General features: G+C 44.2%; 1 protein-coding gene across 1 annotated transcript; it reads left to right on the forward strand.

Annotated features, from left to right (window-relative positions):
• Positions 1-436: 436 nt before the first annotated feature.
• LOC121548994 (nucleoporin Nup37) lies at positions 437-10,124 on the forward strand. Its single transcript, XM_041860753.2, is given in 11 exon segments — positions 437-962; positions 1,315-1,529; positions 1,754-1,878; positions 4,355-4,427; positions 4,707-4,766; positions 4,768-4,802; positions 8,673-8,763; positions 8,922-9,103; positions 9,287-9,337; positions 9,636-9,729; positions 9,891-10,124. Coding segments are annotated over 11 exon segments (1,158 nt in total). The 5' UTR covers positions 437-844; the 3' UTR covers positions 10,005-10,124.
• The last annotated feature ends 11,216 nt before the right edge of the window (positions 10,125-21,340 follow it).

The following is a 21,340-nucleotide window of genomic DNA, read 5'->3' on the forward strand; positions in this document are numbered from 1 at the left end:
CATACACTTGAATTGTTAATGCCTAGCCAAACCTAATGTAACTCCTGAGATTAGGGTCTATCTAAAACATTTCGGAGCAAACTAAGTCGCCATTACGCTAACTAGAGTAATTAGCTAGCCTACTTAAACGGGCAATCTGAAGTTGCTACAATCATTTTTAGACATTTTTAAATTAATGATATATAGCATACCCATTGATTATTGAATAATATAAATCATAGATGCCTCATGAGCTTAGTTCAACTGTCGCACCCCCTGAGGCCCCCCACCCCTAAAATAAAAACATACAATTATCATAATTTATTTTAGGAACTCAGTCCGGCTTTAAACTTAGTCTTGAAAGTTGTAATAGTAGAATGCATAAGGTGCAATTTCGAAATTGGGTAGTGCATCATCAGTTTCCTCTTGTCATGTCAGTCATTGAATACCTATGTATAACTTGTCAGAAATGTCCAGATCAACTAGCCCATGTCAGCTAAGGTTTTTTAGCACATATTTTGTTGTAATTAGAAATGTCAAAGAGTATAGAGCTGCAAGAAAATTACCTTTAAAATGGCATCATTTTCTCTGCACCCCATGACAAAATGTGTAGAATTGCAGGAAATAAGCTTTAAAACCTGCAACATTTTCTCTCTGCCAACAAGATGGGTGTGGACAGTTTGTCATGAACAGTGCTTGTGCCCATAGAAATAGACGTGGGGCGCAGGATGTTCCCCAATGCTGGAAGCGGGGCCTGATTGAAAAGGTTTGGGAACCTACAGTTTGGGAACCTACAGCTTACATGATGTCAGTAAAACAGCAAGAATGGTGTCCCATTATGTGATCACTATGACAGCTGTCACCTATGACCTTTCGCACATTTAAAAAGCTTCCATCTAAACAACCCCCGACCCACATTGCCCGGGAGAAGGGTGTTTCACCCCACCCTTCCTGGAAAAACCAGACAAGTCTGTGTTTGTCTGGTATGTCTCTCCTAGTGGAACTGTAGCAAGGGATCTATATGACTGATGGGTTTTGCATTTAGGGCTGTTCTGATGATCTCTTGATTATCTTATTGTCACTCCCTACAATAATTTTCTCAGTGACTACCACAGAAATTAAACGGGCACATTAATGCTCAGGCTTTAAGCTATATGAATCCCCCCAAACAAGTTAGCCCACTACTGGAGTATATAAGCTTTGGCTCGCTTGAGTGTGCATACGGAAGTATTATTTTTGGCTTTCAATACAGATGTGCTGTTTCTGTATAAGGAAGTTCTAATAATCTAATATCCTCTCTTTTGAAAGATTAACCCCTCTTCAACCCTGATGCAGGTGGTAAAGTCAAACCAAACAGTAAATACACCGGACATAAGCATCACCAAAATACATTTAGCATGGAGGACTCAGGTCGGGGAGCCAGCTACACAGTACCCTGTGACGACTACGTCCATGTGGTGGAGTTCAGCCCCTTTGACAGTGGCTCAGCTGCGTCCCTCCTGGCCTATGGAGGAAACCAGTATGTGGTGGTCGGTACCTGCCGCTTCCAGGTGAGTGGTAGCCTGCCAGATCCACATTCTCAGTAGCCACTGGTTCTTTCTTCATTTTTCCTTTTCCTCATGTCCTCTCTTCTCGCCTCCATTCTCAAAATGCATCGGAAGGAAGATCCTCCCAAGGTTCCTCCCCTCTGAGGAGGCATGGATAGGGGACATGAGGAATTGAGAAACCATCTGTGTTTTGGTGCCATGTGTGATGTGAACCACTGTTTGTGCAGGAGGAGGACATGGAGGTAGAGGGGGTTGAATTCACCACACTGCGTGTTTTCCATCATGCGTTACGTGTGGATTGCCTTGCATGGAGCCCTGAGTCTCGGCTGGACAAGCTGCCCCAACTCATCAGGTACCTCACTCCTTTTAGTTCTTGCAGCTGTCTTCTGTCTTTACATCAGGGTGTCTTCAACTCTGGTCCTGGAGTGCTGCTTGGTGTGCAGGCTTTCATTCCAGCCCTGCAATAAGTAACAACTGATTCAGCTCAACATGGTGCAGACTGAAGATGTGGTTAGTTGGTTATTTGGACCAGCCACCACTGTGGGTTGAACCTGCACTACTGTTTTTTTTTCTCTCTCTTCTTCATCAGCTCCTACCTCAGTCAATCAATCAAATGTATTTATAAAGCCCTTTTTACACCAGCAGATGAGTCAAAGTGCTTATACAGAAACCCAGCCTAAAACCCCAAAGAGCGAGCATGCGAGCAATACAGGAGAGGGAGAGAATATACTTAAGATCACATAGGACTCCAAATAAGACAGGAGAAAAACATCAGATAGGACAGACTGACCCTAGCTCCCCGGCAGATAGACTATTGCAGCATAGATATTGAGGACTGGGGGGGGGGGGGGAGACGGACGGACACTGTGGCCCTGTCTGACGATACAGGGCCAACCAGGCAGGATATAACCCCACCCACTTTGCCAAAGCACAGCACCCACACGACCAGAGGGATATCAACAGACCACCAACTTACTACCCTGAGACAAGGTAGAGTATAGCCCACGAAGATCTTCCCCACCGCACGAGCCCGAGGGGGCGCAAGACCAGACAGGAAGATAACATCAGTGACTCAACCCACTCAAGATGAGTATAGTGAAAAGCTCCCCTGGTTCCAGACTACACTCAATCATAGGACCTACTGAAGAGATGAGTCTTCAGTAAAGATTTAGTTGAGGCCGATTCTGCGTCTCTCATATGAATCGGCAAACCATTTCATAAAAGTGGAGCTCTATAGGAGAAAGCCCTGCCTCCAGCTGTTTGCTTAGAAATTCTTGGAACAATGAGGCCTGCGTCTTGTGACCGTAGAGTACGTGTAGGTTTGTACGGCAGGACCACCTGTCACCTGCTTATCCCAGAGCCATATATTTATCTAAATATATCTCTGGATCATCCATCTACACCACCTCTGTGACAGTCAGTGGAATAAAACCCTCAGAAGTCTTGGCCCAGCTGCATTCCACATTCACCTACCGTATGAAGCCCAGTCATCATACTATTCTCAGTGGCCCACTGCAAGAATACCAACCCAGTTATTTCAGGTGTGGTTTGATAAAAAAGGAAGTTGAACGTTATTACATAGAAAGCAAGGGTTTCCTCTTAATTGGAATTGTGGATGGGAATGCTGTAATCCTGCGGGAGATGTTTCCAAGTTGCTTTAATTGAAAGGGAAAGGCAGCAATACTTCCTGGCCTTCTGTGGTTAAGTCTGCAGGGCCCTGGGGGCGGCGTGTGGTCGTGCGCACATGTTATTGCGCTGATGGCTCCTCCGCTCAAGTTCCGTCCCTCCCCTAGTTTTGCACGTAGTTATGCCTTCCAGGAAAAGTACAGTGTTCTCACGGGCGTGCCTGAGGCAGGGGCCGGCTAGGAGGAGGAGGTGGGGGTAGGGGGCTTATGCTGGGAGGCTTCCAGATTCTACCAGGCCAGCCATGTGAGGTCCAGTCAGCAACCTCCTGGTAGATTCTGGTGAACTGTCAGGAACACTTCCCCAGCATCAGCTCAGGGCCAAAACAGACCCAATCATTAGTCAACCCTGTGACATTGACAACTCTTTGAAGATTGCCTCATGAAGAAATGTTCTCCCACTTGGCACCTGTTCTTTCATTGACAATATTCCTGCAGCATAGGCTAAATCTAGTTAGAAACATTTGTATCGCAAGACTGAGTTATGTATTGAATTAGAGGTTTGATGATAGATCTTTGGCAATGCCCAGCAATTGAGTTGAAAGAAGGGGTGAAATGCCCTCCACAATTCGCTGACTACTAGGCTATGTATCAGTTGTTGGTATAATCACCTGTACCAGTTGCTTGGGAGAATATTCTGGCTGTGTATCGCGACATCATGCCAAATCCGTCTGTTCCTGCGACTGCAAATGCAGTGAAAATGCGTCTGTTTTTCTTGCGATATGTGTGTTTTCTTGTCATAAGTGAGTTAGTGTAATTGTGTAAGTAATTGCAGACGCTGGTATATACTACAACTGATTAGAGGCAAAGTCCTCTTCCAGGCGTTAGTTAGTCTCTGAAACAGAAATGCTGAAATGGCATGAGGTCGGTGAGGAATCTTGTTTTTCTCCATGTTTATCTTCGCAGTTAGAATCTCCCTGGCAGTGTTTCCATTGAACCATGTCCAAGTCTTTACCACACGGACGCAAACATCCAAAGGTGTCAACCCGCGCTGCAGTGCAGTCAGACACGCATAGACATGTACGTGTGCCTGGGTGTGTGTACGTAGCGTGTCTTTGAGAAGGATGGGCTCTGTTTTGATGTTCTCTTTCTTTGTTTATGTCTGTCTCTCTCTCTCTGTCTGTCTCTGTCTCTCTCTCTCTCCAGATTTTGCACTGCAGCAGCAGACAGAAAAGTGAGGCTGTTGACTTCTGATCTTCAGAATAAACATGAAGTCAAGGTAGAGTACTGGAACTCCCGCCCTCACGACTAGATCACACTGGAACTACCACTGCACCTGTCAGTTTAGTTGGCATCTGGTTTCTTTAAATCAAGCCATTTGTATGTAGCACACTGGCAGTAGGTACTTAGTGAATGGCTTTTATATTAGCCTATTCAAGAACCTAGCACACAAGGAGCCAGGGCACTGTCCTACAGTCTATGGTACACTCGCACCAAATGCAGCGTTTGTTAATTGTATATTCTGTGTTTCTGTGGTGATGTCTGTGTGGTTGTCTAGGTGATGGAGGGTCACACCAGCTACATCAACCACTTAGTGTTCGAACCCACAGAGGGGGAAACAAATCGCTTCGGTCAGCGACGACCATACATGCAGGTCAGTACTTCCTAGTCTCATTCAGCAAGAAGAATATGAGTGTCTTCCCCCAGCTCTTGGTTCTGTGTTCTGTTCTCTGTTAATGGTGCAGAAAGTCCTGACTGTGTTTCCACAATGAAACCCAATGCTTATCACAACACACCCCGGTGTTGCCGTGCGTAAGCACACCACCCCGCTTCTCCAGCTTTTCGAAGTAATTGGTTAAATATGGAAATCCAATTAGCTTCAGTACTGCTGAAGGTTTTTCCTCTCCTTAGGGTTGACACTTAACAAGGTCCCCCAATGTGGCCTATCAATCAGTAGAAGTAGAAGGAAAGAGTATGTCGGTAGCCAGGAGTAACCGTGGGGTAACATGGGGTACATGGTGTAACCTGAGCACAGGAGGTTGGTGGCACATTAATTGGGGAGAACGGGCTCGTGGTAATGGCTGGAGAGGAATCAGTGGAATGGTATCAAACACATGGTTTCCACGTGTTTGCTATTTCATTTGCTCCGTTTCGGCCATTATTATGAGCCGTTCTCCCCTGAGCAGCCTCCACTGAACCTGAGGGACCTCCTGTTACATTAGTAATTAGGGTTGTTGCTAGGGTCCAGAAAGCCTGGCACCAATCCTACTCCCTCTTGCCCCTTCCCCTCAATGTGAGCTCGTATTGTTTTATCTGTGATTGATGGGTGAGAACATTTTAATAAAGTTAGCAGCTTAGAAATGAATGACTGGCCCCTACTTTTCTCTCCGCTAGAGCCTGAAAGAGCATGTCTCTCATCGCCATCTTTAAACCCAACGCTCCCTGGATGAGAAACACACCTGAAACATCTGCTTTCTATTCATAAACTCATCATTTCAGGAGCCTGGAGCTCGCGGTTACACTTCCAGTCATCAAATACAGGCCATGGTTGAATTATCTCCTCAATCTCCTTCCGCCCTGCCTAAATGCTCTAAAGTGTTGGTTAGGATGAGGGATGTGGGGAGAGAGAGAGGCCTGAGCTGGGGCTGGAGCTCTGCTACTGCGAGAAACATCAGTGCTCAGTTCTCCCTCAGCCTCCCTCTATAATGGTCTGGCCAGAGAAAACAGGGGTACGCTTGCTCGGCTCCATCTGCAGAAAGATTTAAATTCTGTCACGTTGAGAAAATATGGGACGCAGGAGGAAGAGTGAGGTGGAACAAGGGAAAGATCAAGTTAACAGGAGAGGGGCCTTCCAGGCAGCCCACACAAACTGAGACCCCTGATAGGGTGAGAGAAAAGAACAGTGGACCTGCTTCTCTACTGAGTGTGTGTGTTCGTACACTTGGCAGGTTGTCCTACCATAACTCTGCTGTGCTCTTTGTCAACACTGTCCTTTCCTGCGTGGGGAACTCTACTCCAGCCGGAGTAGCCACCTGTAGCAGCTAGAAGAAGGTCACAGCCTCCCACTGAGGTCAGAGTGTCTGCCAGAGGTCCCAACCTCTCTGGGCTGGGGTCCCATTGTGTCTGTTAGCTTACAATTGTATTTGCAGTAGGTATGTTTCTGTTGAGCGAGATGGATTCCTCAGTTCAGCCCGCTCTGGTTTCGTGTTCAGATGGGTCAGCAGAATACAGCTTACTTAAGGGGCTTGAACAGAGACACCTGCTGCAACTATTTGATGTGTGGGATCTCAAATATTTATTTTATGTCTTAAGAAATTATTTTGTGTATGATCTCTCTGTGTCATCCTTTTGGAAAGTATTTCTGAGGCGTTATCACAATAGTTTGAGACTTTCTCCCCACTCGAACCCGCCAGTCAAGCTTTCTGTCAGTTAGGCTGTCCACTCGACAAAATCCCAATCTTTCATCTCCTCTTTTCCTTTAACCTTTTCTCCTGTTCTCACGCTTTTTTTTGCTCCGTGCTAGGAGATCCCATCATCAACTCTAGCGAGAGGAGCAAACTGATCCAATAAAAATGACTAATGGCTGAGATAATTATTTCAACAGTCCAAATGTCTGTTAAAGATCATGTTATTGTTCAAGACACTTGAGCAGATCCGATCAAGATGGATGCTGATGTGGTTTTGGGGAGGTGGAGATGCTGTGCACCTCCGCCTGGACTCCCCTGTGAGGCTCTGAGGTGGGATTACTGTTAGTCTTTCTCAACCCTCGTTCCCCTGAGAGTCGCCAGGGTTATTTACCCTGCACTCTCCAATAATTTAGTTCACACCGTGCACACTACGTTTCCCATTTCCTTCACTCATTTGGAAAACATTGACCAAAATGAAACACCTGCAGCTGCTGTTTTCTCACTCACATCTACACACAGACTTAAAATGCTGTCTCGCCTTTCAACTCTATTGTACATGAAGCCCAGTGTTATTGCTTGATGTCATGTCAGTTGTAGTGTTATGCAATTACAGTGCTTTGTCAGTGGTGGTTTCAGTCTTGGTTCTTGCCCCCTTTCATGCCTTTCACCTTGTTCAGCAAGGGTTATGTTTAAAAAATAATAATCTTTCCCCATTTGAAGGGCAAGGTGGTTGACCACAACTTGGCCGGATGCGGCGTAGCGTGCGATTGAACTCTGCTTGGCGAGTGGTCTGAGAAGAGAGGGTTTATGCTTGTTTGTCTGCTGTGGTCTGAGGCTTCCAACCTCACTCATGCTCTATGGAGGAGGGTCTGCACTGCGCTCTACACAGGGCCATTCTGACTTCTGTGTCGAGTCAAGAAGCAAAAGCTCTCATGGAGAAATATGAGGGTGTTTTATCCCCTGCAGGGAAGACACAGGAAAAGTTGAGTGTTTGTTTACTGAGGTGTTCATCTGGGATGGGGCATAATCATATCCTCTCCACCGCGCCACTGAAGACATCTCTCCAACATGATTGACATTTAGAAGGGCTTTGGGGCATTATTAGATGATGTCTTCTGCATGACCTCATCAGTCAGCGCCTTCACATCGCTCCCAATCTCACGGTCCTAGTTTTTTTTTTTTTTTTACCGCTTGCAGGTTTATTCCCCCCTGGTTCAGGGGAATGTTCTGTTAGATATGAGGCCTTGTGTTCACTGAGGAGGGCTTTCAGATGTGGTTGAAGAGTAGATCCTGGTCTCGGGAGCAGCCTGTCCTCTCCAAGTGATTTATTACATCTGTGCGCATGTTTGCCTTGCGTCCTCATCCTTCTCGCTCGTCAGCGCAGGGCCCCAGCCGTCTGTCTTCACAGCTCGGGGCAGATTACAACCAAGATCCCTTTTTCCATGAAAGAAGGGCGGTACTAGTGAGGCTCTGTGTGCACATCTCTTGGACAACTGGCAGAAGTTAGATAAATTACACGCAGGCATTACGTGCTTTCATAAAAACACTGTCACCATTACAGACCTGTTGTGTGCTGTTCACTCATTAGAGTATATTCCGAAGAGTCACACAAACGCCTGGGGAAAGGTGCATTGGATGGAAGCTTGTAACCAAGCTTTTTTTGACAAAAACAGCCAGCCAGCCATGATGTCTTTTGTTCTGTTTGGTATTTTTAGCTGCCATTAACGTGTGTAATCCTTTGTTTTGTGTGCTGTCAGCACCAAGGCCTGCACTGTTCTGCGCGTCATCATCTCTCCACACACAGGGTGGCTGGACTCCGGAAGGTGTTTTTAGCACTGCTGCGTGTCCCACTCCAGTACAGCTAATTGAGTGCTTATTAATCTTGTTTTTTGGACTTGATAATTTGTCATTTTTGACAGGACCTGTTTTATCTGAAGCTTCACCCGGTTGTTTGTTTGAATCCCAGACTTCCTGTCTGAGGTTGTTTTCTAAACGGGAATATTCTTACAATCCTTAAAAGGTTAATTCCCCTGAGCACACCCCCTCTCCGACCATTCTGTAGTGTCCAGCTAGTGCCCTTTCCCATTCATGCCTGATGGCCTCTCTTGTCCCCACAGGGTGTGGGACCTGGAGGGCAATGAAACCACTACATTCAGACTACGCTCCCCTGGCGTCAGTGTGTGCTGGCATCCTGAAGATGTCTTCAAGGTGCGTACAGTAACAGTGCTCTCCAGTTTCATAATGAGAGTTTAAATAATTAGTGAGAGTTATACGATCTAGTGTGAGTGAAAAAAGATCTAGTGTGAGAGTGAAAAAAGATCTAGTGTGAGAGATGTAGTGATACTAAATCTCTGTCCTCCGTCCAGCTGATGGTTGCCGAGAAGAAGGGGACGATCCGCTTCTATGACCTGGTTACCCAGCAGGCCATTCTTTCTCTGGATTGTGGCCAGTCGCCGCTCATGTCGGCCGACTGGTGTCTCACCAACACCATCAAGGTGGGCGCGGTGACGGGCAGCGACTGGGTCATCTGGGATATCACCCGCTCCAGGTGAGTGGCAGGACAGATGCTTGTGACCAACTGGGTTCGAACCCGGGAATCTAGCACGCCACAATACTTTGTTAGCCCCAAGAGCTAACACAAGTCTTTATGTCACAGACAAGGTTACCCATCACCTCCAGTTACCTGCTGTATAACACTGGGATTTATTCATGGTTATTTGTCTGTGTGTAGTTACCCACAAGAGAAGAGGCCTGCCCATGTAGAACGAGCAGGAAACTTCAGGTAACTGCTTTGTCCTTGCTTCCAAGGTCCTTGCTATCTGGTATCCTTGGGATGTCCCTACCCCATTTTGAAGTTAACATTTGAAATGGTTAAGATAAGGGTTAGGGTAGAGGTTAGGGTTTAGGGTAGGGACGTCCCAAGGATCCCGAATGCTTCCAATTCCTCTGACCTTCAGAGTATTGTGATGCATTTTGCGGTAGTCCTGCTGATACTGCTGCCGACGACGTCAATGATAATGGCTGTGGTGATGATAATGGTGATAGCAATTACTGTAACCACGGGTCTCATGGTCTTCCAGGTGGTCTCGGGCCAATGAGAATCTCTTCTCCACAACAGGATGTCCAGGCAAGATCAGCAGTCAGTTACTAGTGCATCACTTGGGTCACCCGCAGGTCAGTGAGCTGTGTGTTTGGCTGTTTGCATTGGCACAGTGTGTCAGTTTCTGAGTAATAAAAGTGTGGGAATAATGTTCAGTGAGAGTGTTGGGAATGGGGATAATGTAACATGCTTCCTGGACTGGGTTTCTTATGTTTATATGGCGGTGTTGTTGCAGCCCGTGATGATCGGATCAGCCACGGTGGGGGCGGGTCTAAGCTGGCACAGGTCCCTCCCACTCTGTGTCATTGGCGGTGACCGAAAGCTCTCTTTTTGGATGACAGAAATGTAATGTAGTCACTCCCTATGGACGTATGGGAGGCGATGCAACTGTAAATTGAAACTGTTTGACCGGAGGTGTGGTCGGATATTTCTATTTTCATAATTTTTCAATAAAGTATTTCATTTTCCATGTTTTTGTTTGCTTTGAGTTCTGAATTGAAAGTTTAGACACATCCTGGACTTTTGATCTTTATTTTAGAGTCCGACAACTGACCGCCCCTTCAGGTCATACCCAGACAAACAGAAGGGTCGAACTTGGCTTCTGTGAAAAGCGGGGCTGGTTTTGTCTTTCTCAGAAGCGTATCAGTGCTAGTCTGTTATGATGTTCTGCCAAGCGCCTCAGGGTGAGCTGCAGGTCACAGGAATGCGTGAGCTCAGTGCTGCCAGCACTCTACTCTACCGATCAACACCACAATCCCTCTACAGGTGCTCACTCTCTCTCTGTAAAACAGACACACACTCACCCATACACATTCTCTCTGTCTCACGCACACACACACACACAGCCATCCCCACCCTCATAGGTCCTATTCCACCTGCAGAGTGAGGCCTGGGAAGGCCTAATGCAGGCAGCCAGGCCCTGCTCCTGCTATTGGGTAAACCCTGAGATTAAGACAAGGGGAGGAAACTAGAGAGAGAGAGAGAGGAAAAAGGTTTTGAAAAGTTGTTTTGGAAGAGATGCGCAGGAAACTGGGAGTAGAGGTCTTTTTAGGTCAGATACTACTAGCTGGCAGAGGGGATGAGTGATTTGTCTCTCCAGAGAAGAGGGAGAAAACACAAGAGCCACACATCTCATAGTCGTAGTGGGTGGGGACGATCAGTGATGCTGAGATGGAGCATGGGAGACATTGGACCATACGCCAACAGAAGCAGAGTTCTCTATTAGAAACAAGGGCTCATTGTATCCTATTGGATGGTCCATGTGTGAGAATAGCACTTACTTACTGCATTATAACTACAAGAGGGCACGCATTAAATCTGATCATGAATCATTTTTCGTGACAGCTAATCACTTGTTTCCACAGATGGACAGCCCTTTGGATGGAGTTGTGTGTGTCTACAGGGAATAACACAGAACAGTTTATTTTACTCCATTTAATGTATGTGTAAGGGCTGAAACAGTGGGTTTTATTGTGCAGCTGTGTTTCTGCACGACAGAGTGAGGCAGGTATAGGGGAGGAGAGGCCTCCGCTCTTTCAATCCCGCTAGACAGGCCCGTATGTTTCTTGGAGCGTACGCACTGACCACCATCCGCAATCATAACATGCTACCGCTCTCCTGGTCCACTCTCTTTGTTTGAACAAGTCCAATGTGGTTGGTGCCGTACGTTTGCAGTGTCGGACGCAAGTGGTGCTGGAGGAGCTGCGTGAAACACCGAGAAATCAATGTCGGCGAGCAAGACACCGCCACCTCTCTCTATGCACACACCACTGAACATTTTCCAAAGGCTATAATATCCTCTTAGTGTGAATTAGAATTGTAAAGTGCATAGAGATTTTTGTGAGAAATGTGAGTCGTGAATCTCTCGATCAATAGTGTCTCCCAGAATCAAAGTGACTCAAGACCCCCACCTGGTGGTCTGTTACTAGTCTCTAGTCCAGGGATGGGCAACTCCAGTCCTCGGGGGCCGGAGTGGTGTCACACTTTTTCCAGATCCCAAGAAAAAACAGGTGATTAAACTAATTGCATTCTAAACTGAAAATCACAATTAGTTGATTATTGGAGTCAGGTGTGTTAGCTGGGGCTGGGGCAAAGGTGAGACCAATCAGGCCCCCGAGGACTGGAGTTACCCATCCCTACTCTAGACAGACTGCTTGCCTCCCACAATATACCAATGATCCATCTTAACATACCTGTACGTATACAACGTCAGTTTGGCATAGAGGAAAGGGTGGCGTTGGTACATCCAGCTTTTTTAAATCACTGCCTTATATGCTTCTTGCCCTATCGTAAACATCCCCAGGACACATAATAGTAGCTGGCAAGTTGGAGATCACAGGTTATTTTTAATGAGTGCATTTTTGCTAGTGGCTAGTTTGCATCAACTTCCTTCACTAAAACCACAGCAAAGGTTTTGCCTGCAAATGTTGGTTTCGAATCACGACGTGTCTGCCTCGTGATTTGTTGGGAGAGTTGTCGGTCTGAAGAGGACCCTCACGGAACAACCAAGAGAATCTGTCATTCATCCCAGACCTAGTACTGTTGCTGCCCTAGGTCTTGGATTTCCGAGACTGCTTTGTTACCTTCTTTGACATACCATGTAATTTTTGGCAAGTTAAATCAAGTGTAAACTGAGCTTGAACCCTTCAACACCTTTGCAGTATTAAAGTATCCATATTAGGTCATTCTAATGACCCTTAATCTTTTTTTGTTTGTTTGTTTGAACAAGGAGATTCTTGGTTTGAAGTTGAACAGTAAGATAACCATGAAAGAGCTATTTCTCATAGGTCAGGAAGGCTTTCCTGGTTAGGCCGACTTGGCTTCCATCTTAATCTCCAGTTGTAATGTAATAACAAACGCAGAGGAATCAAAGAGAAGATCAGACAGGTGTGAACTCTCCACCTCTCTCTCTGTAATCCCTTCCACCACTTCAGACAAGATGAGGCCTTCAGCTAATTCCACCCCAACCCACACATGCGAAGCCAGGGGCTCAAGAAAAAGAGAACAAATGCTAATAATGAGCAGTATTAGATGAGAGAAAACAAAGGAAGAGATTAGAGGTTTTCTTTGAGGTAAAAAATACTTTCCTTTCATCTGGGGATTTTCTTAGGCCTACATGATGTAAAACCAGCCTGAAGTGGAAATATGTTGATCTGGATGAGGGCAGTTGAGAGAGAAGTCTGCAAAACATTACAATACAGACTAAATGTGACTACGATAAATCATTAGAACACTCAGTACACAAAATGTAAATTTGATAATTATGGTAATCATATAATTTTAAGTGTCTCTGCACTAATCATTGGATTTAGCAGCATTTTTTTGTTTATGAATGCGGCAAAAGACAGTCCATGATCTGTGCTTCATATAGGTCTTCAGTGAGGACTGTGAACCCAATGACCCATCCTTTTGAGTCTGGGGAAGGCTAGCGTGCCAAGGTAACGATGGTTCATGACATTAGGAAACACTTAAGTTCTGAAGGCAGGATGATACTGTGCATCATTGGGGGATTTGTGGTTAGTATGTGAGGCACAATAATTTTGTTTGGAACCAGTAGTGGTTATCTTATCGTCATGGCAACCCATTTTGTGTTTGGGGGCCTCAGCAGATTTGGATACCAGTGGTCGGTTTTCGGGGGGGATTTTTGGATTCGAGCTGTGCTGGATGTAAGCTGAGATACGAGAAATTATTAAGTGTTCGAATTTGGGTTAAGGAAGTGGATGCACTGCTGCACTCAAGTCAAGAGTTATAGTAGATCAATATTATGCACTGGAGAGGTTGAGTTTCTCTGTGAGTAGGGTGAACCATGTTTGATTTACACTGGAATAATTGAACAGGAAGACCTCCCACTCAAGGTGGTCGGAGGCTTTCACAGCCACTGTGTACATCATGATGTTTTACAGTCTGAGTAGATCTACGGACTGATTTGCATTCTGGCTTTGAAAGTGAATATGGGTGAACTCTGGTGCAGACACATTGTCACTGATACAGAAAGAAGGCATCCATCACCCCTTGATCCCTAAAGGCTGAATCATGTCACAGGTAGAGAGAGAAGGAGAGAGGAGATGGAGAGAGTTTATCATGCCAGTTGTGAAGCCCTACTGATCGTGTAGTGCTCTACTGTGAGGTCTCTGTGACCGGGTCCAGCTCTAGATCCACTGGGCCTCAGTGCTGGCTCTGACAGTAGCCAGCTGAGGAAACATGATATTTAAATCATTCATAATTAGCTTCTTCCCTTTACTTAATAACACGTGAAGACAAATGGGTTCCAAGAATTTTCTAAATGGAAACAGTTGGTTTGGAATGGGAGGCAGAGGCACATGGGCTTATATTGTAGTACTTCCACCCTCTTTGACGTTCTCGTTCATGTTCCTTCTCGCTCTCTTTTGCTCTCTCTGTCTCTTTCTCGCTCTCTCAAACACAAATACACAGAAATCTGATCCTTTCTTGTCTCCCTCCATATTGGGCTTTTTCACATTCTCTTTTCACTATTTTACACATGCATTCTAAAGTTTTTCTCTGTAATCTCTCTACTTAGATAAACATTCTCGGAGATATTTACCGTCTACATTTCCTACGCCCATCTCTCTCTCTTCTATGCCCTTTGTGATTGGACCGAAAAACTAAAACTAAATATTACTTTGTACATTCTCCTCACAATACATGTATAACATCACTGTACATATCAATACATATCATATCAATACATACAGTGGGGGAAAAAAGTATTTAGTCAGCCACCAATTGTGCAAGTTCTCCCACTTAAAAAGATGAGAGGCCTGTAATTTTTCATCGCCATAGGTCACGTCAACTCAATGACAGACAAATTGAGGAAAAAAAATCCAGAAAATCACATTGTAGGATTTTATGAATTTATTCTGTAAATTATGGTGGAAAATAAGTATTTGGTCACCTACAAACAAGCAAGATTTCTGGCTCTCTCACAGACCTGTAACTTCTTCTTTAAGAGGCTCCTCTGTCCTCCACTTGTTACCTGTATTAATGGCACCTGTTTGAACTTATCAGTATAAAAGACACCTGTCCACAACCTCAAACAGTCACACTCCAAACTCCACTATGGCCAAGACCAAAGAACTGTCAAAGGACACCAGAAACAAAATTGTAGACCTGCACCAGGCTGGGAAGACTGAATCTGCAATAGGTAAGCAGCTTTGGTTTGGAAGAAATCAACTGTGGGAGCAATTATTAGGAAATGGAAGACATACAAGACCACTGATAATCTCCCTCGATCTGGGGCTCCACGCAAGATCTCACCCCCGTGGGGCCAAAATGATCACAAGAACGGTGAGCAAAAATCCCAGAACCACACGGGGGGACCTAGTGAATGACCTGCAGAGAGCTGGGACCAAAGTAACAAAGCCTACCATCAGTAACACACTACGCCGCCAGGGACTCAAATCCTGCAGTGCCAGACGTGTCCCCCTGCTTAAGCCAGTACATGTCCAGGCCCGTCTGAAGTTTGCTAGAGTGCATTTGGATGATCCAGAAGAGGATTGGGAGAATGTCATATGGTCAGATGAAACCAAAATAGAACTTTTTGGTAAAAACTAAACTCGTCGTGTTTGGAGGACAAAGAATGCTGAGTTGCATCCAAAGAACACCATACCTACTGTGAAGCATGGGGTGGAAACATCATGCTTTGGGGCTGTTTTTCTGCAAAGGGACCAGGACGACTGATCCGGTAAAGGAAAGAATGAATGGGGCCATGATATCGGAGATTTGAGTGAAAAACCTCCTTCAATCAGCAAGGGCATGAAGATGAAACGTGGCTGGGTCTTTCAGCATGACAATGATCCCAAACACACCGCCGGGCAACGAAGGAGTGGCTTCGTGAAGAAGCATTTCAAGGTCCTGGAGGCCTAGCTAGTCTCAGATCTCAGCCCCATAGAAAATCTTTGGAGGGAGTTGAAAGTCCGTGTTGCCCAGCGACAGCCCCAAAACATCACTGCTCTAGAGGAGATCTGCATGGAGGAATGGGCCAAAATACCAGCAACAGTGTGAAAACCTTGCGAAGACTTACAGAAAACGTTTGATTCCGTGTCATTGCCAACAATGTTTCCAATGATGTTTCCACCCCCCCATGCTTCACAGTAGGTATGGTGTTCTTTGGATGCAACTCAGCATTCTTTGTCCTCCAAACACGACGAGTTTAGGTTTTTACCAAAGTTATATTTTGGTTTCATCGACCATATGACATTCTCCCAATCCTCTTCTGATCATCCAAATGCACTCTAGCAAACTTCCAGACTGGGCCTGAGACATGTACTGGCTTAAGCAGGGGACACGTCTGGCACTGCAGGACGATTGGAGTCCCTGGTCGCCGTAGGTGTTACTGATGGTAGGCTTTGTTACTTTGGTCCCAGCTCTCTGCAGGTCATTCACTAGTGGTCCCCCCGTGTGGTTCTTCGGGATTCTTGCTCACCGTTCTTGTGATCATTTTGACCCCACAGGGTGAGATCTTGGGCGTGAGCCCCAGATAGGGAGATTATCAGGTGAAGTCTTGTATGTCTTCCATTTCTAATAATTGCTCCCACAGTTGATTTCTTCAAAACCAAGCTGCTTACCTGTTGCAAGATCAAGTCTTCCCAGGCTGGTGCAGGTCTACAATTTGTTTCTGTGTCCTTTGAGTAGCTCTTTGGTCTTGGCCATAGTGGAGTTTGGAGTGTGACTGTTTGAGGTTGTGGACAGGTGTCTTTATACTGATAACAAGTTCAAACATGTGCAATTAATACAGGTAACGAGTGGAGGACAGAGGAGCCTCTTAAAGAAGAAGTTACAGGTCTGTGAGAGCCAGAAATCTTGCTTGTTTGTAGGTGACCAAATACTTATTACTCCACCATAATTTGCAAAATAAATTCATAAAAATCCTACAATGTGATTTTCAGGATTTTCTTCTACTCATTTTGTCTGTTATAGTTGACTTGTACCTATGATGAAATTACAGGCCTCTCATCTTTTTTAAGTGGAGAACTTGCACAATTGTGGCTGATTAAATACTTTTTCCCCCACTGTATGTATTGATATGATATTTTTTTTTAGGGGGTAGATCAGCATTTAATATTGCAGATTGTAACTTCCCATCAATGTAATTTGTCTGCATCACTTCCAATCCCACATGTTTATATATATATATATATATATATATATATATATTAATACATACATACACATACAGTGAGGGAAAAAAGTATTTGATCCCCTGCTGATTTTGTACGTTTGCCCACGGACAGACATGATCAGTCTATAATTTTTGTATGGGACAGGTTTCTTTGAACAGTAAGAGACAGAATAACAACAACAAAAATCCATAAAAAATGCATGTCAAAAATGTTATAATTTTATTTGCATTTTAATGAGGGGAAATAAGTATTTGACCCTCTGCAAACATGACTTAGTACTTGGTGGCAAAATCCTTGTTGGCAATCACAGAGGTCAGACGTTTATTTTGGTTGGCCACCAGGTTTGCACACATCTCAGGAGGGATTTTGTCCCACTCCTCTTTGCAGATCTTCTCCAAGTCGTTAAGGTTTCGAGGCTGATGTTTGTAACTCGAACCTTCAGCTCCCTCCACAGATTTTCTATGGGATTAAGGTCTGGAGACCCCCTGGCTAGGCCACCCAGGACCTTAATGTGCTTCTTCTTGAGCCACTCCTTTGTTGCCTTGGCCTGTTTTGGGTCATTGTCATGCTGGAATACCCATCCACGACCCATTTTCAATGCCCTGGCTGAGGAAGGAGGTTCTACCCCAGATTGATTGATTGATTGCTTCGGTGGACAGGTGTCTTTATAGAGGTGAACAAATGAGATTAGGAGCACTCCTTAAAAGTGTGCTCCTAATCTCAGCTGGTTACCTGTATAAAAGACACCTGGGAGCCAGAAATCTTTCTGATTGAGAGGGGGTCAAATACTTATTTCCCTCATTAAAATGCAAATCAATTTATAACATTTTTGATCAGTTATAAATTCCTTTGTCCTAGTTAAAAATAAATTATCATCCAATAGGCTTTGATTACATTTCCAATATCCTCGCCCACGTGGAAATTCAGTAAGAGTAATGTATATGCCAATTATACTGATGGTCCGACCGCATTCTGTCCCCCCATCAACACTTTTTTTAAACTTTTCGTACAACGAGAATGACATAAGAAAGAAGTCAAGACGACTAGCTGACTGAGTCTCCGCCATGTATCTCTCACTTGATCAGGATATCTAAGCTCCATATATCTACTAGTTCTAATGTATCCATGACATTCACGATTTTCCCCTTAAGAGCATAGAGGGTGATTGATTGTGGTGGATTTCCTTTACGGTCCATTGAGCTATTTAAAACAGATTATAATCTCCCACCATAATAATATTGTCTTGAATTGCTTGCAGGGTTGATCATTTATTATATATATTGTCAAAGAAGTCTGGATCATCATTATTTGGTCTGTAAAGGTGTAATGAGCCATATCTGTTTATGGTCCAATAACATATTTAAAATAATCCATCTACCTTGCGTATCTGTATTTGGACAATTTGTACATTCGGATCGAAATCACTATTAATATCATCACCCCTTTTGAGTTTCTTTGTATATTAATGAATCTTGCACATAAATATATAAATGGTATTTTTCAGATGAATAAATATATTCAGTATTTCATATGCATCCATTTAAAGGTGAAATCTAGTTTAGTCTCTAACAAAATACAATAATAATAATAATAATGCAAGTATTGGCCCAGCAGAATTGAAGAGGTGGATATTCAACTGATTGACTTAAATGGAACTACTGTATTTTGTGCATTTTGAGCATTGATTGTTTGTGCATTTGGCTCCATGGCCACACAGAGTAATTACAGATTGCACCTTTAAAGACCCAAAAATCTCTTCCTTCCCACCCCTCCAGGGGTATGTATCAGTTTCACTCTGAGTCTGGCTCAGTGTTGAGGCCCTCAGCCCAGTTTCTCCAGGGCACTGTGTAGTATCTTCAGGTCGTCTCATCTGGCCCAGGGCATGCTGGATCTTACTGGGCTGGTCCAGAACCTCCAGGCTGCAGGTGAATGGGTCGTACGGACAGAGAAGGGCCGTTGGATGGACAATCAGTACCGCCTGCAGGTAGAACAATAAGGTTTTAATACATTGCGTCCATACTTGCGAATAAGCAACCATTTAATTTTTAAACATGTTCTCTGGCACAAAATGCGTATCGTCAATTAAAATCGTTGATTTACTTGCACACGACAGCTAAATTGTTGCTGGTGCCATCAGATAACATGGAACACATTAGCCCTATGCTAACCTCAACAGGTGGCACTGATTATATCCTGCCGCAAATTCTTCATCAGCCTATCAAATATATGAGACTTTATATCCACCAATCAATGGCATTTCTTAAAATAGGTCAACCCCTGGCCACTAGAGGGATATTTTAAACCTACAAATTCAAGGTTGACTTTTGTCAGAGAGTAAGCAAGAGACCCAACTCTGTGGAAAATCTGTCTCCCTCCAGCAGGTGCGTTTTTTTTGGTTTGGAGGTCAATGAGTGTCGAATTTGGTCAACAAATAAATGAATGGCTTACTTGCTACGTGAGGTTTATTTGATAGAATAAAATTATGTAATGTTTAAGTTGTTATGAGTGTACTAATATAAGTAGGACACGTGACATCCTGGCAACTTTGAGAAAAACACTTTATATTGGAGTTGTCTCGAAAATGGCTATGGATATTCATGACATGGACTTGTAGCATAGTATTTCTCTCAATTGAATACAGGCGGTTGATGTCAATAACCCTCATCGAATATTCAGATAAGGATTACAATAATGATGTATCCACCAATCCAAAGAAAGCGATAGGCGGGAGCTAGACAGCCCGCCGTGCCGCTTTGTAGACAACGACTCCCGTTTTTAGGGCGGAGACATGTATCTTGTCAGTATATCCATAATCTTTGCTGTTCTGTTGGTCTGTAACAAAATGTTGTGTGCCAATATTGCATTGATGCATCCTTGACTACACTACTAGCTACTACTAACGTTAGACAACATTTTCACGTTTTCGCATTTATAACAAATCACACATTTTTGTTTATCTGTTTCACACACATCCATGTGCCTTTAGTGGAAAATTATATGAGATCCCTTACAACATTTTAAGTTTATCGTACATCGTATAAAATAATGAAGAGCCTTTATGGATTGTCCAAATAGCATGTAGACTATCATTGTCATCATAGCCTCTAGGTGGCATACACTGCCAAAGCGGTTGACTTGAAATCGATAGTTCACCATGGGTTTGAGTCCCCCCTCCTATCAAGCTTTTTTGTTGAGGAAAAACTGTTCACGGCCGGTCCTTGATGCACTCAATTCAAAACGCATTTAACTCAAGTGGATGATTATAATAATGCATAATAATGCATAGCCTACAAACTGCCTGTAGGCCTGCATGTATGTGTAGCCTACATTAGAATCCTAATGATAGCCAAGTGTGATAAACTTCTTAAAATAACTGTAATACTGCCATCTTTAGGATGATAACGAGATTGCAAACTGCAATCCTACTGTACACTTTGTATGCTCAAATAACTTATATGTGACAAAGTTGATGATTATAAAAAATGCATATAAAACATTGTAGGCCTAAATGTAAGTGTACACGTCCATGTAAATAGCCTATGCAATATGATTACTAGGCCATAGCAGTATGTTTGTCTGCTAGGCTGTTGGCTGTAGGTGTCCCTTTTCAACACACTAATACAGTACATGTATATCTACATTTCAAAGGGGGGAGGGAAACTCACGTGAAATTCGAACCCTTGCCACAATCTGCGACAATTACGTGGACTCTGCACACAGAGAGCAATTTGACCAGTCAGTCAAATACACATGATAGTTGCTTTGATGATCAGAACGTGCTGTTAGACTGAGGTATGGTAAGGAAGCTTCCATGAACAAGTGTTGGAACACGTCCAACCACGTTGACAATTTTAATTGGCTGATGCAGAACTTGTGCCAGGATATAATCAGTGCCACCTGGTGAGGTTAGCATAGGGCTAACGTGTGCCATGTTATCGGATGGGACCAGCTACAATTTAGTGTTCTGTCAAGTACAAGTAAATAGACGATTTTAATTGGCTGAAATATGCATTTTGTGCCGGAGAACCTGTTTAAAACTCCCTAATTAGCATAATAAAAAAATCTGTCAGTTTAAGCTAGAGATATCTGTTTTTGCATTAGATGTGTCTCAATGCACTGCATCCGCCTATGTAACACTTCCGCATTTGCGGTAAAAGGTGACAGAGCTAAAAATCGGCTTAGACAGGGCTTAGACTCTTATGGGTTAAATGTAAGTATGACCCCGACTGTCTCCTCAAGTCATCTCATCTCTCTCATAATGATGGGTTACACACACTTACACACACATAGTGCCTTTTGAATTGTATGTGTTTTACTCTGTCAGGGGATGGGGCAACTCCAGTCCTCAGGGGCCTGATTGGTGTCACACTTTTGCCCCAGCCCCAGCTAACATACCTGACTCCAATAATCAACTAACCATGATCTTCAGTTTAGAATGCAATTAGTTTATTCAGCTGTTTGTGCTAGGGACGGGGTAAAAGTGTGACACCAATCCGGCCCCAGAGGACTGGAGTTGCCCATCCCTTCTCTATGTCCATCCATACTC

This window comes from Coregonus clupeaformis, unplaced genomic scaffold, assembly GCF_020615455.1.
Source record: "Coregonus clupeaformis isolate EN_2021a unplaced genomic scaffold, ASM2061545v1 scaf0249, whole genome shotgun sequence".
Taxonomy (NCBI): Eukaryota; Metazoa; Chordata; class Actinopteri; order Salmoniformes; family Salmonidae; genus Coregonus; species Coregonus clupeaformis.